Source organism: Myxocyprinus asiaticus, chromosome 3 (assembly GCF_019703515.2).
Source record: "Myxocyprinus asiaticus isolate MX2 ecotype Aquarium Trade chromosome 3, UBuf_Myxa_2, whole genome shotgun sequence".
In the NCBI taxonomy this organism is placed as follows: domain Eukaryota; kingdom Metazoa; phylum Chordata; class Actinopteri; order Cypriniformes; family Catostomidae; genus Myxocyprinus; species Myxocyprinus asiaticus.
The window spans coordinates 7,590,842-7,606,857 of NC_059346.1; the positions used below are offsets into that span (position 1 = coordinate 7,590,842).

The 16,016-nt window shown below is 35.0% G+C and overlaps 1 protein-coding gene across 2 annotated transcripts in view; it reads right to left on the bottom strand.

Moving 5' to 3' along the window:
- The window catches only part of rtn4r (reticulon 4 receptor), a 141,354-nt gene extending 129,092 nt beyond the window's left edge, over positions 1–12,262 (bottom strand). The window contains exon 1 of one of the 2 annotated variants that reach the window (XM_051680090.1): positions 11,862–12,262. In XM_051680090.1, coding sequence (XP_051536050.1) covers positions 11,862–11,883 — 22 coding nt within the window. In that variant the 5' untranslated portion in view covers positions 11,884–12,262. The remainder of the gene's footprint in view (positions 1–11,861) is intronic. The other variant, XM_051680099.1, reaches the window with a different exon arrangement.
- Between the last annotated feature and the right edge of the window lie 3,754 nt (positions 12,263–16,016).

The window sequence follows — 16,016 nt, forward strand, 5'->3', positions numbered from 1 at the left end:
CAGAGGGACGCTTTATTGCTTGTCCACTTCTAGTCAATTATGTTGTGAGTTCCAAAGCGCTGTGTTTGGTGCAATTAGATACTCTTACCAGGCAGTATTTTCAATGCATTTACATACAAACTTTTGTGTGGAATTTAATGCGGGCAAGTTTATGATCAGATGTTCAGCCTGTTAGGAGCTCAGGGGCACTAATGCAGATTAACAGTTGCATTTGAACATCTATCAAGAGAATGCGAATTCCACTCTCTGTTGTCTTATATGGAAGAATAATGTATTGTTTTGGAACTTTAAAGGAATTTCCAGACTGAGGTTCAATACAAGTTAAGCTGAATCAACAGCATTTTTAGCATAATGTTGATTACCAAAAAACATTTTTTTTTTTTTACTTATTAATTATTTACTAAGTAAATTATTATGAATTCTTATAAGATTTGTCTCTCATTTATAAAAAAAAAAAAAGAAAAACAAAAAGGCAGAAATTGCAGTTACAGTTCACTCAAAAAATGTAATCTTAACTCAAATACTTAATTTAGAGGGAACCTAATTCAGTTGGGTAAATCCAAAAAAACTAGACATTTCAAAGTAACTCAAATTAATCTGTTTTATTTCTTTATGTACTAGCTAGTGACAGAGAATATTAGCATGCTAAATACTAGGGCTGTCAATCGATTAAAATGTGTGGGTGCCTCGTGCCGCCTCCCCTCAAGATGCTGCCCTGTGTAACTGCCCGTGTCGCCCATGCCTAAATCCGCCACTGACTAATACATTTTTAAAATCAAAAGTTTAACAATGAACAATTGTATTTTTATTAACTAACATTAATTAAGATTAATAAATATTGTAAAAAATATATTGTTCATTGTTTGTTCATCATGTTTCTTCTCAAATCCACTACAAGATCTTTCTATTAACCTTTAAATGCCTCAATGACCTTGCACCCCACTATCTCTCTGAATTACTGCACCCTTACCAACTGATGCGTTCCCTCAGGTCCTCTGGTTCTCAGCTTATTGCTGTCCCCAAATTTCGTCTTTCCTCTATGGGTGGTAGACCCTTTAGTGTCATGGCACCTAAACTCTGGAACTCACTCCCTTTAGAGCTTTGTATTATAAGTTCCATCTCGGCTTTCAAGTCTCAGTTGAAAGTGTATCTATTCTCGCAGTACTTTTTTCTACCTCTTAATGTTTTGTTTGTTTGTTTGTTGTGATTACTGTTTTTTTCTGAGTTGTCACTCTGTTTATGTATATTTAGTTTTTATGACATAATTCTACTGTAAAGCGACATTGACCTGTGGGAAAGGTGCTTAGTAAATAAAAAATTATTATTATTATTATTATTATTATTATTATTATAATACCTAATGCATTACATAACGTTAACAAATGGAACTTTTTTGTAAAGTGTTAACTATTTAAATAATTATGTATAATGATTAAATAATTATAAATAGTTACAGTATATTTAAATAATTATATATTTTATATATATATTATATATATTATAAAAAATAATTCAAGTAATTAAAATGTAATACGTTATTTTGACCGACGAGTAAAGCATTGATAATACAGTACAAAAAGTGGCTTTAGAATCCAATATAATGTTTATTTCCATATTATTGAACATAACCCTATTATTGGCCAACAACTGCAACTGAATTCATCAATCTGTCCGAGGTAGACTTATTATAAGGGCTTTTCTAAGGACACTTCAATGTACACATGTATCAGACGGACGCTTCTGGAGCGTCTCATTTTGGTTGCATTGCATCACAATAATACAGTTTTTTTTTTTTTTTTTTTTTTTTTAGGTGGCAGTGTCAAGTTAAATATAGTTACCGAAACGTAGAAAAACACGTCTTGAGATCCCTGCATTTGGATTTGAGCTTCATCAAGCTGAGTTTGAGAGCAAGAACACGTTCTCATCTTGTGCTGTCTGCTGTTGGTGAGTGTGGTTTGTTCTCTGTATAAGCTGTGTGTTGCCTATACAGTCAGAGTTTTCGCTTACTGCCCCCTTGAAAAAACAGATGGTACTCCAAGCTTGAATTGCTCCATTAGTAGGAATATTCCTTATTACGGTCTGGGGACATAATTAATTGAGTTAATTTTTTTAACGAGTTATTATTTATATAATTAATCGCACTGAATTAATGTGTTAAATTGATAGCCCTACTAAATACATGTGTAAAATACCACAGAGCTCAGCCTGGTGAAAATGTTATGGTTAGCACTGCAACTGCTCAATGAAGGAAACAATAAATATAATGTACATTGTGTACCTGTTTTCATCCTAAGCTCAAGCTCCACTCTTCAGGCAGCACACTCTCTCACTGTGAAATTGTAAGGATGCGTACGACTTTTCTAAATTTGGCTAATTCGTATAATATCGTATAACTTTCACTAGAGCCAATGTCGTCACTGGACATCGTTTCCATCTAATACGTGACAATTACTTGCTTCTGTCACACACGACAACTTCTTATCATGTTTACACACTCTACCGATTGGTTAGGTTTAGATAAGGGGTTTGGGTAAGGGCATAAAATTAATAAGCATGTCCTTAACGCCTCATGCGCAGAACTCGCGCTTACTTCCACATTAGACATCCAGGCATTTGCATGTGATGAATCATACTAATTTATACAAATTAAATCATACAAAATCATACGAAATAGCCAACTCGTAAAATATGCACTAAAAAATATAATTTTTGCTGCTTGTTCAATTTACGTAATTAAAATGAAAGAAAGCAACGCAATTCTAGAACATTTTATCAAAACTTGATTTCATTGTGTTTTATCTATTTAAATTTGTAAAATGGAAGTTTACTTAATCAGATTGAGTTGGGACTACATTAATATTTTTGTGGTGTTAATGTAGCTTTGATGAAACTGGGCAGGGGATTTCCATCTCCCAGCATGCTTCGCATGGGACTCGACAGGGAGAGCAAATGCTAAAAGTAATTGTTCTTTTATATGTTTTTGTGCAGTAAGAATATAAAGGGGGATACTTGTTAGTGTTTAATGTTTTGTTATGTTGAGATTTAGAAGAGTTTCTATTATGTTGGAGTTTTGGGGGTTACCATTATGGTGAAGAGTGAAGCTTAAGCTAACGGTGAGGACAGGTACAGTAGATGACACATATGACACTGATTGCTTGCTTTGTTGAGCAGTTGCTGTGCTAGAGTAGTTACTAAACTACACTTTGTAGTGCTTTCAATCAGCATGTAATTAGTATACTAACATTCACTTTCACTAGTTAGTACTGTACATAAAGAAGAGATTTATTTGAGTTACGTTGACATGTCAAATTTTGGTGGGTTTACCCGATTCATCTAGGTTATTTTTGCACAAGTGTTTGTGTTGAGATTACATAGTAATTAAAAGTTAAATTGTGCGACCTTCGGGACAGTTTTGTCTTTTTCTTTTTTTTTTTTTTCTTTTTTTTTTTATCATTTTGGCTGTGTTAATGACAATGGCATATATTTTGCCAAAGGTTGGTATTTTTGGGGGAATTTTGACATTTCAACCTCAGTTCCTATAATACATCTATAATACATTGTGTACAAAAAATAGTTACACTCAAAACCTTCAGGAAAAAAAAAAAATTCCTGCAATATTTGATCCCAGTGTCATTAAAACATAAAATCATGAATTCTATGATATTATGCTTTCATTCCGGAGCCCTGGCTTCAATGATGACACCATTTTTCTCATGTTTAGCCTATGGAGCAAATACATGCTTTTTTCCTATTTTCTGTTTGCTCTATTATAGAGCACTGCAAGCCAGTTGAATAAATGATGCAGCTAAAATGTGTGGGTGTGTTGGTATGGATGTCAGAATGTGTTTTGTATGTGTGTAACTAATAATAATAATAAACCCTAAGCATTTAGTATATGGAAAATAATTCTTTTTTTTATTTTTATTTTTTATTTTTTTTATAAAAATAACAACAGTGGCATTATATGAACAAACTGGCATTTAAAGGATTAAAATCCTGAAAATGAATGAATATTTGGTAGTTATGATCAGGACTGATGTTGGTTAAAAACATTTACTCATTGAAAGTGTAAAATAATATTAATATATAATATTACTATGGCAGTTTTTTAACGCAAACTTTTTTGTCTTCTAAGGACCTCTGAGTAACTTTTTTTTATTGACGCACAAGGGTTAAGAAAACGAATTTCAAACATGTGGAACCACTGTCCGCAACTGAATTGAGTTCAGCCAAAGAGCAATTTTTTGAGAGTGTACGAATTTTCATGAGATCGGGTTGCTTCACAATAATGGTAACCCCACAAACTTCAACATAACAGAAACTGTTCTAAATCTCAACATTTCATAACAAAACTAAATAAATAAAAATTTTCAATGAAACTCAGTTAATTTAAATTCACTTGGTTACAAGTGAGGATTCGGTAAACCTAACAGTAGTGAAAGTAAATTTTATTGAATCTAAGGGACTTACAATGGAAGTGGCCAGTCCATAAACATTAAAATTCACACTATTTCAAATGTATAGCCACAAGATTTAAGACATAATTTTAGTGTGATAAATTCAATAGTGTGATAAATATCTCTGTAGATTTATATCCAATTTTACAACTTTGTTGTCATGATGACATAACACTTTGCAAAGATTTACTTTTTCACAGATTGAAGTATTGAAATCAATGCATGTTTTGTTGCACGCTTGATCTCAAAGCATTTTAGTAGTCAAAAGCTGCCACATGTACTGTAAGCATTTGTACCTGCCAGTAACACCATTTCATACCTCCTGGAGGCATGACTGCTAGGCTTATTTTGCTAAGCAGATTTTATAATGTTCTCATACGCAAGACAAACAACCCATGTTTCCTACTGAGTGCAAACACACTAAAGTACATCTTTAAATGGTCACTCAGTTGATGCAGTCTGGTTACTCAGTTGAACACACAGCTTGTCTGATGCATGTGAGATTAATACTTTGGATTCAGTTCATTTAAAGAGAGGATTTGATAAGGTTTACTTGAGTCTGTTCAGACATCATGTCCTTGTCTCTCAACATGTCTACTGTCTGCCTTACTTTTCCCACTAGATGCAACAGCATGTATTTATGTATTATGTTTTAAAGCAGAATTAAATACACCAGTGTTGCATAAAACAGCATCAGCTGCATGCAGCTTTGACAGTAGGGAGCCGATGAAATACAGAAAGCTTATATTTTCAGTATTCCTAAATTATTATTTATTTATTTTATTTTTTTCAATGTGTTTCCTCCATCCTAGAATCCATACAGTTACATAATATGTCAAGGACAAACCCACAGGAAAATTTTATTGCTCAAAGGTTTCACTATGTACCTGAGTATGGACTATGGATTAAATATGGACTTTGTTTTAGATGTTTCTCTTAAAATTCCTTAGGAGACATAAAAAATATAAACAAATGAGACAGCTTTTGGCATATAGTGTAGTATGGGTATTAATCAATCAAATGAATGTGAACGGCACAGGTAAGATAAATGTTTCAATATAATATTTCAATATTTCTTTTGCTTGATAGAACTATGTTTTTTTTTTTTTATTATTTACACCTTTAGTTGTTGTTGTTATAGATGAATATATACAATCCATTTGTTCCTTATCCTAAAATCAGGGGTTCTCAAATTGTTTTACTTCAGGATCAACATTTTACATAGGACATTAATTAGCAAATCAACAAAATAAAAAAATAAAAAATAACAAGTAACAAAATATTTAACATTTAATAATTTATTAACATTTAGTAATATTACCATCAACTGGATAGGCTCAACACTATGCAAAATTATTAACATGACATAGGCTGAATAGGAGATTTTAGTATTTTCTTTTACCTTGCCTTGTTTTGTTTTTTTATGTCAGGCAACCTGTCCAAGTTGGCATCTTCCTAATTTGGCTAAGTGACATGAATTTGCATCAGAATTCCACAGAGATGGATGCACTGCATTTAACATCAACAACAAAATAATTGGGAGTTTATTTTTTGTTTGTTTTTTTTTTCTCTCCATTTTAAAAAGTTGATAAGCCTTTTAATTTAGCTATCCTATCACTTAAAAAAAAAAAAAAAAAAAAAAATGATTAAATCATGTACAGTGGTTCCACATATTTGAAATTTTTAAATTAAAATGAACATGTAATTTCATCATGAATACTTCAAGTGGAGGAAACCTAAATGAATCAAGTAAACCCAACAAAATTTAACATGTCAATATATCTGAAACTCTTTTAATGATATGCTAGCTAGTGACAGGAAATGCTAGCATGTTAAATACATGCCAGTGGTAAGCACTATTGAGTGCAACTATGTTACTTTTTTCTGTTGAATTTAAGTTCCCTAGGTTACATTTTTATTTTTTTATTTTTTTTATTTTTTTTTTTTATAATAAGAACATAGGAGGATTGAATAAAACTGAAGATAGTGAAAGTTCATTCTTTTGAGTGTAACAATGCATGATTATATGGTTAGTTTTTTTTTCTTTCTTTCTTTTTTTTTTTTTTTTTTGCTGTCTGTGACCAGACCTGTGACCCACCAGTTGAGAACCACTGATCTAAATCCTCATCAATGAGTCATTAATTGCTTCCTGGCTTTAGGGTGGGGTTTCCTTTCTCTCCGAGCCTTATTTTGAATGGTAAACAGTGCAGCCATCTCACTGTTTGACACTGTTGAGCAAACCAGGTTTATACTTACAACAGTGATAATTAGAACTGATCTCTATGATAATGGCTTGCTTTGTATTGTTGTCAACACAAAACCTCAAGAGGCTGATTTGTTTCTTGTTTACATAGTTAATTTAATTATTTAATTGTGCAAGACCCTTGTTTTGAAGATACCTGTTTTTTATTATACCTTGATACAGCATGCGTTTTTTTTTTTTTTTTTTACATTTAAATGCAATATTTAGCAGCCAGTTGGATGTTAGCTGTCGATCGGAAGACTATCTGGCAGAAATAGGAAAATATCTGTGACCTTGATATTTTTCTCACTCCAAAATGCACAAGAGAAGCTTCCTGCTGCTTTCTTGGAAGGAGCCATTTTGTGTTGCCTTGCAAACTGCTTTGAAATCAGCTTTTTCCTGGTAATTTCTAAAAAATGTCTGCAGTAATTCATCTTAAAGGTGACGTGTGTGATGTTTTGATGTCCCAGTTTAATATGCAGAGATATTATAAGTAAGCAATCTGTATAGATCAATTTCCCCAAAAAGTATAAATACCGCTGACTAAAACCCCTGGAGTCGCAAGTTCGAATCCATGGCATGCTGAGTGATTTCAGCCAGGTCTCCTAAGCAACCAAATTGGCCCGGTTGCTAGGGAGGGTAGAGTCACATGGGGTAACCTCCTCATGGTCACTATAATATGGCTCTCGCTCTCGGTGGGGCGCATGGTGAGCTGTGTGTGGATGCTGCAGAGAATAGTGTGAAGCCTCCACACACGCTATGTCTCCGTGGTAACGCGCTAAACAAGCCACGTGATAAGATGCACGGATTGACGGTCTCAGACACAGAGGCAACTGAGATTCGTCCTCCGCCACCCGGATTGAGGCGAGTCACTACGCCCCCACGAGGACTTAGAGCACATTGGGAATTGGGCATTCCAAATTGGGGAGAAAAGGGGAGGAAAAAAAAGTGTAAATACTGTGGCACTCAGTGTGTTAGCATTTAACAAGCCCGACACAGGAACATTGACCAAACCAATGCGTGAGGTTGTGGCGGAAATATTTGGAAATAAATGGGGGGAGTATTCAGGAAACCAGTTAAAAAACAATCATTATTTTTCCAAATCCATTTGGTGACACCTATCACCTTAAGGAAATATATATATATATATATATATATATATATATATATATATATATATATATATATATATATATATATATTGAAAGCACAACATTCATCAAACAGATTTTTGCCTCTATTGCACTGAGGTAATTTCCTCTTATAAATTTGACATTTTAATTTATTTTAATTAATATATCACATATAAACAGATATATTAGAAATGACATTGAAAAACATGTGAAATACCAATCAGACATCTAATGTTGCCTCTAATAGTGCACCCATTATTGTATGAATTATAAAGAAAAAGAAACAAAGTCCCTCCATAATCTTAGAAATGCACAACCTGGGCCACAACTAGCCTGATTCACTTTATATGAACCCATATGAGTTAATTTCAGCTGATACTCTCCTTTGCACCTGCATGTAACAGATGAAGTCCTGTAACAGAGAGTTCTCTCAGCAGAATGGGCCCTCCCTCTCTAACAGAGCTCTCTCTGTGAGTCAGTACTCTCTGCCATGTATTCTGATTATCCTCATCATTTGGTTGGTAATATGAGACTAGAGTGGGAATGACTTGTTTGCTGTCTGTGTATATAATGGATGATTCTGAAGAGGATCTTGTTGAGAGTGACATGATGGAGGGTTACATGAAGAAGCCTTCAACAAGAAGCTCGCCATAAGATATTTGCGTCAGCCATTTCACCCATGTTGTTTTGTGCTGGAGAGCTGCAGTGAAGTTTATGGAATGTTTCCAGCGTTTTACACATGTTTTTCGAACCGACTGGCAATAATATGAAATTCAAGTTGACTGGGTTTAAAAAAAATAACGATGAAAAGTCACTGTTTTATTTATGTATTTTTTTTTCTTTTTTCTTTTTTTTATTTCTTTTTTTTTTTTTTTTTAGAGGACTCAAGTGTGAACACTCTTTCTAGAACAGTATTTCTGGTTGGCAGTAAATCATGGGCAAAACATATTTTAATTTTGGTTAAAAGGAATCACAGGTGGTTTTTTTTATGTTTACCATATCACAGTTCAAATTGCAATTTTTTCAGAATAATCACAATTATATTTTTTGGTCCAAATCATTCAGCCCTAATACTCACCATGCCTACTAACTAAAATTCCATCTAAAACTAGATTTGCATTTCCTGGAGGAAATACCAGCACTTGCGAGGCAGCAAAAGAATAATGTTGAAATTTTAAGGAAAATGATAGTTGGATATTGTGTCAAAACAACCAGAGGTCCCTGGCTCAAAGTGTGGTTTTTGATTTATTTATAAAAAAATTTACTGGTTAAAGAAATATATAAATGATGACAAAAGCCAAATTATTAAATGCCACAGATCAGTATTTACTGAGTTATTTAATATTTACATTATTTTTTTCAGATGGGTCAAAATGACAGTTGATCGCCTATGATATTGGAGCAAAACTATGGGTAAAATAAATAACCTTAGAAATACGGTAGTGTAATTATTTTTAAACAGAGAAATGTACATATATTTCTAAGATCAGCTGAATTCAGCACTCCTTGTTGCATTATATGGTATTGGTGTCCAAAAAAAAAAATACTTTTTTTTGTTTGTTGTTTTTCCAAAGTTGGAATACCTAAAACTCTAAAAGTATGAAATGCATCATAATGTCCTTTTAGATTCTGGTTCAGAACAAACTTTCCTTTTTGTACCTTCATTTTTAAGGCCTTATATGGTTAAATCCCAGAGATATGGTGCTCTCAATGTGGCTCCATGCTAAAATGTTAAATTACATAAATATATAACATTTTACACATTATAAATGGTCGAAAACCAAATGTGGGATGTTAAAACAAATGTATGAAGTACAAATAATACTGAAACTATATGTGTATATTTATTTATTCACACAAGAACAATAATGTCAAAATCTCAATTTTCGAGGGTCCATTTAACGCAATACCTATATCTGTTTTAGATTACAGAAATGTACATCTGCAAACCTCTGGAATGCATTATTCCAAAAGGTGGTCAAACCATACTGCATTTGTACTGATTTTATTATTATTATTATTTTGCTCTAAAAGTGTTTGGGTGTCTGAGACTGACAACTGTAGAGATCCAAAACTTGTTAGGATGGTCCCAATATAGTATTTTGTTACCTTTTCATGTGTGATAAAATTATACAGATTATTATATAGTTGACCATTACTTGAAAGGGGCAAAAATGAGACAGACAAAGAGAACAAGATAAATCTTTTCCAGAAGGCTGTCACCAATCAACAATTTCCTTACAGTTTTAATTACAGGATCCACATTACAACATTTATCATCCAAATATCCTAAAATACCTACTAATGGCTCTCTTTACCAAAGCAAAACCTTTTTTTGATACTAAACTACCCTTGTTTCTCATCCTTAAAGCACTCAGTTTCTCTGTGATGGAATATTTAATGTATTTTCAGCTCAATCAGCTTAGCTCAGTGGGGTGGGAGGGGCTACAGATACCCAGTGGGTCTAAACACAGTGAGAAGTATCCATCCATCTGGCATCCTAAACAACATTGCAACTCTGCATCCATTAACCTGAGAGAACAAAGCATGAGGAAATGCACAGGATGGCCTTGTGTGAGACATTGCATAGCCTTATTTACTTGTAATTATGCAATACCCTTTTCATTGTTACAAAGAATCTAAAATGCATTGTGTTTGTTGGTCGAGAGTTGTGCATTGAGCTGCTTCCAGCCTTAGGGAAAGCCTTACGGATTCAGTCACTGCTTTATACCACCCCTCAAGACTCTTGTGTGTTGTGCTCTTGTGATGTGATCTTTAGTTAGATCGGTTAACCAACTAAAATGTGCAACACAACCATTCTCGAGTCTGTTACTCGAGTCTTCACTGTTAATTCCTAATTAGACAAGGGATAATGCAGAACTGATGTTGTTAATATACTTCTACGGTGCCCTAATAAAGCTTTGCTGTCCTCTTTGGGTTGAAAACAGCAAAGCAGGAAGCTGCACTCAGCTCTCAGAGTCTGTAGCTCAATCATTTCAGTACCATGGACAGCGCCTTTTTGAACGCCTTAAATACAATGAAGACTACATTTTAGACCTTGGTTTCACTCTTTCTGATTAAACTTAATAGAAAAAAGGCAGCTAGTAAGTGTGTGTACGGACCTCCGATTGCTATGAATTATGGAATAGGGGAAAAGGGGAACTTCTAATGGCTCTCGTCTCCTGTCGGAAACTACTAACCAGTCAACACCATGCACAACCCACCCTGGATCAACCAGTGCAGATGCCCTTTAGGTCTTCATCATTAAGGCTGAAGAGGGCCCAAGGTCGCGCATCCCTTCATAAGCGCGCACTGATGAGTTGGGAAACATACAGTACAACCGGACAGGATAAGAGCAGAATTCCCGTAGACTTCCTCTCGCGTCGTGCCAAGCCAAAGCAAACACTGATGATTCCTCGCCTAAACACCAAAACAGCCTGATCCAGTAGACTGTTTTCATGGGACGTTGAGTCACTCATTTACACCGCTTACGACACAACGAAGCGTCGCGCTTGCAGTGTACAGACAACTTGGTTGATAATAACGGCAGCGTTCGAGTTTTACCGCGTCACATCGTGTCGCTCGCAGTGTAAATGGGCTGTAAATGTTTAGGACGCATGCCTTCTAAAAATAATAAATAAAAATAAAAAATAGACGCAGCGCAACGATTAGAACAGAACGCGAGTGTCCTGACACCCTGTCTATACCGGGCGCGTCCGGACGCGCCGCAACTGACGCTTCCAGTTTAGACAGCAGCACTGATTATAATGGGGTTCTACTGCATTTTAGGCGACGCGCCGCCCGCATCCGGTGTAGACAGAGACACACGTTTTTAACAGTTCTTTTTAACTTGACAGGTCGTCTATAAACGCGGCGCTCCTTAACGAGACGCGGCGCAACGGTCAAAGACGACAGTCCAGCGAATGTATACATAGAAAAACAATTAAACTTCTTAAGTCGTTAATTTTAAAATGAAAACATCAATTAATCAAGTAAATGTAACTTTTTACATTATTTTTTGAGACTTACCTTCAACAATGAAAGTCTTCATGTTTTACAAATAAATCCAGCAAATAAGTAATCCCAGAAAGAGGTTGGATTCTCGTTAGACTGAAGAAGACGAACTTTACCCGACGGTCGCCGTGTAAGAGGCGCGGGACGGAGAACAAAGTCTCCCGTTGATTCCTCCCTCAGTCATTGGAGTACAAAAATCGCAGTAACATTCAAACTCAAAGATCAGCTTTAGATTGCCGAGACAGACACCAGAGCAGCGCGTGAACCACAAACAAGCCCGAAGGTTTGCCGAGAGCTGGACAAAGTCAGGGAAAACTATATTGTCGGGATGAATCCAAATAGGCTAAATGACACATCCAGCCATTCCCGGTTGAAGCAGAAAGTATTCCAGCGATAAGGGTGTCCGTGCAGCCGCGCGGGAGAAACGGAAAGAGGCAGTGACGAAGCGCGCGTGCAGTCGGATGGATGGAGAGAGAGAGAGAGAGAGAGAGAGAGAGAGAGAGAGAGAGAGAGAGCGAGAGAGAAGGAGGGCGGGTATGCTGGGGTGGCAAAGAGAGAGAAATAGATTGTGTTGTTTGTTTGATTGTTTTTTTATCTAATCATTATTAAGGTGTTTTGTTTTTATTTGTGTAGCCTATTTTGTATCACTTACTTTTTGTTTTCGTTATTGTCGGTATTGTTATTATTTATTGTCGGTATTGTTATTATTTCATAAAATGCATTCTTTAAATTAACTGTAACATCACAATGCTTTGGCAATACTGGACTGCAATAGTCATACCAATAACGCTTAAGTTAATTAAAATGAGAGAGAGAGAGAGAGAGAGAGAGAGAGAGAGAGAGAGAGAGAGAGAGAGAGAGAGAGAGAGAGATTAATGTTTTATAGTGCAGGAACAGGAATAGAGCGCTAATGAATCTTTTATAGATTCCAGACGCTTTGAAGTGTAGAGAATCCATTTGTAAAACACTAACGCATGCTTGCACATACTGTATATACACACAGAATTATGATCATAATGACTTCAGTACATAAGCACTTTTTAAAATTTTTCCTTTGCCCTGCAAAGGCAATTATCTTGACCTAAACATCTTTGACCTATACCGGTCTACACAATAATAGCTAAAAAGACCGATAAAACGAATACTTACAACATACATGGTTATTTAGTGGACAAATGTATGCAATAGGATAATTTGCTCTGTAGAACAAACCAGAAAAATGTCATTTGTTTTTTATGAATTTTGGAGCCTCTCATGTCATGATCATACAAACACAAATTGGTAGAGTTCTCATCACGACACAGACAAGTAATATTAATTATGCATTGATTAAAAGCGATTTCCAAGGATCCCACTGCTAGAAAGTACAAAAGTATAAAAAATAAAAAACAATTATTAAAAAAAAAAAAAAAATGTAACCTTGCAAAAGACTCCTACATAAATCCACAGGATGATCAATCCACTTTCATTGTTTACATAAGAAGATAAAAAAAAAAAATATAAATAAATAAATAAATAAAAAAAAGGCAACATAGTTTCATGAGAATTCGTCACAATGCTAAGATGTGGCAAATTCGTACTAATCCATACGATTTATAAATCAACCAATCACATACGCTTCGTGAACACACATTTGGAATCCCAAAGTGACGCTTTCTTCCATATTACACATCAGGACTTTTAACATTAATATCATGTTTAGCTCTGGGTAGGGCAAGGTGTCAGGTTAGGTTTAGGGGTTAAAATTACAAAAACACAGTATTGGTTATATAAACAGAACAAACACCACATTGGGAACTACAAAGACAAAAGGAAAGCATTTCTTGTTGGTGGGTGTATAAAGGGGCGGTCACACTACACTTCACGCACCATTCACTCACATTGAAACACATCGGAATGTGGGAGACTGGAAACGCAAGCTCATGCGAAGAAATTTTGTACAATGCTGCGGCAAAGTTCAAGCTTGGTGAACTCTGAACTGTGAATCTGGATGAGGAGAGCGCGGCCAATAGAAGATCGAAATGTCACACACTGACCCTTTGGCTCAATTCAAAGTATATACAGTATATTTCATGTTTGCATGTTTATATTGTTGCTGGAAAGTGAGTAGATGGTATTTTCTAACATTTTGAAAATTATATTATTTATTACTTGGAAAGTGTTATTTACTAAATCGCAGGAGGACTTCTGGTGTAAGTAAATAATGCATCACAAAAAACAAATATTATTATATTAAAAATTTAAAAATATATTGTGTACTCACTTTCCTGCAACAATACATCATGCAGCTTTAAAATACGTATTCTTGGTATTGAGCCAAGAGGTCAACGTGTGACGTTTCAAGTTTCTATTGGTCACGCATCCTCTCACGAATTCACGGTTCAGAGTTCACCAAGCTTGAACTTTGGTACGCAGCGTAGTATGAAACTTCTTCACATGAGCTTGAATTTCCGGTCTGCTGTTTTTGGATGCGTTTTAATGGGAGTGAATGGAGCGTGTAGTGTGACCATTCCTAACTCGTAATATTTTGTACGAATGAACTACATTTGAACACATAGTTGCTTTCAATTGACAGGTGTTTAAAATTTGCATGCATTAATTTATATAAAATTTTGAGCCTGTGGATACCAACAACATCTTACACTGACAAACCAGTGCAACCACAGATCATGCATGCCATATGTAAACTTGAACAGAACATAAAATTTGCATGATAATTTATTCAAAAAAAAGATAAATTTATCCTGGATTTATTTATTTATTTATTTGTACAGATGATGCCCACCAGTGACCACAGCAGATGGGAGGGAGTTCTGGATGCAGATTCTCTCTCACTGTGTGTTATGTCATATAGCGGTTAGTATATAGATTGCTGTAGCGGGCATGATGTGACATCAACATTAGTGCTAATGGGAACCTGCTGTTTATTGACACTGATTTGAGAACAATGCCTTTTTTAAAATTTGAATAAAAGGAAAATAAATAAATAAATATAATACATTGTGAAATACATATCTGTATTAAAATGTATTATTTGCCACTTAAAGGAATAGTTCACCCAAAAATGTAAAGTATCCTATCATTTACCTACCCTCATGCCATCCCAGAGGGTTGGCTTTCTTTCTTCTGCTGAACACAAATTAAGATTTTTAAAAGAATATCTCAGCTCTGTAGGTCCATACAATGCAAGTGAATGGTGACCAAAATTTTGAAGCTCTAAAAAGCACATAAAGACATCATAAAATTAATCCATAAGACTCCAGTGTTTTAATCAATGTCTTCTGAATCAATCCAATTGGTGTTAAGTGAGAACCAACCAAACTCTAACACCTTTTCCATTATAAACCTTGACATTAGCAGCGATCATGATTTGAAGCTTGATTACACTTCTTGTAGTACCATCTAGTGCTCTGTGCATGCCTCAAGCACTAGCAAGTGTAATCGTGCTTGATATTATGATTGTGCTTAAAGACTGCAAAGGCAAGATGTACAGTGAAAAGGGAGTTACATTTTGGTCGGTTTTCACCCAAAATTGCTTCAGAAGACATGGATTAAACCACTGGAGTCATATGGATTACTTTTATGCTGCCTGTATGTGCTTTTTGGAGCTTCAACATTTTGGCCACCATTCACTTGCATTTTATGGACCTACAGAGCTGAGATATTCTTTTAAAAATCTTTGTTTGTGTTCAGCTGAAGAAATAAAGACATACACATCTGGGATGGCATACAAATTTTCATTTTTGGGTGAACTATTCCTTTAAGAAATAAGGTTTTGAGGAATAGTTTTGACTCAAAACTAAGATATAGCCTTTGTGACAACTAGCCCCTCCACACACAGAGAGAGAGAGAGAGAGAGAGAGAGAGAGAGAGAGAGAGAGAGAGAGAGAGAGAGAGAATTATTTAATTCTCACACTAACAAAAATAACTTAGAAATGAGCATCAAATATGCAATGCGTGCTAAATGACTTGAGATTCTTAAATATTGTTTTAAACGCAAGCATAAATTATTTACAATGGCCACAGTTTCAAACTAATCCCTTCTAAACGTCTTAAAGAGCTGACCAGATGGAGCAGTATTAAGAGGACACACAGATCTTTCATGCTGGGGGCTGTTTTAACCATTTCTGTCTCCCACATCCAGAGCTTTCCGCAGGCTATTAGTTTTTA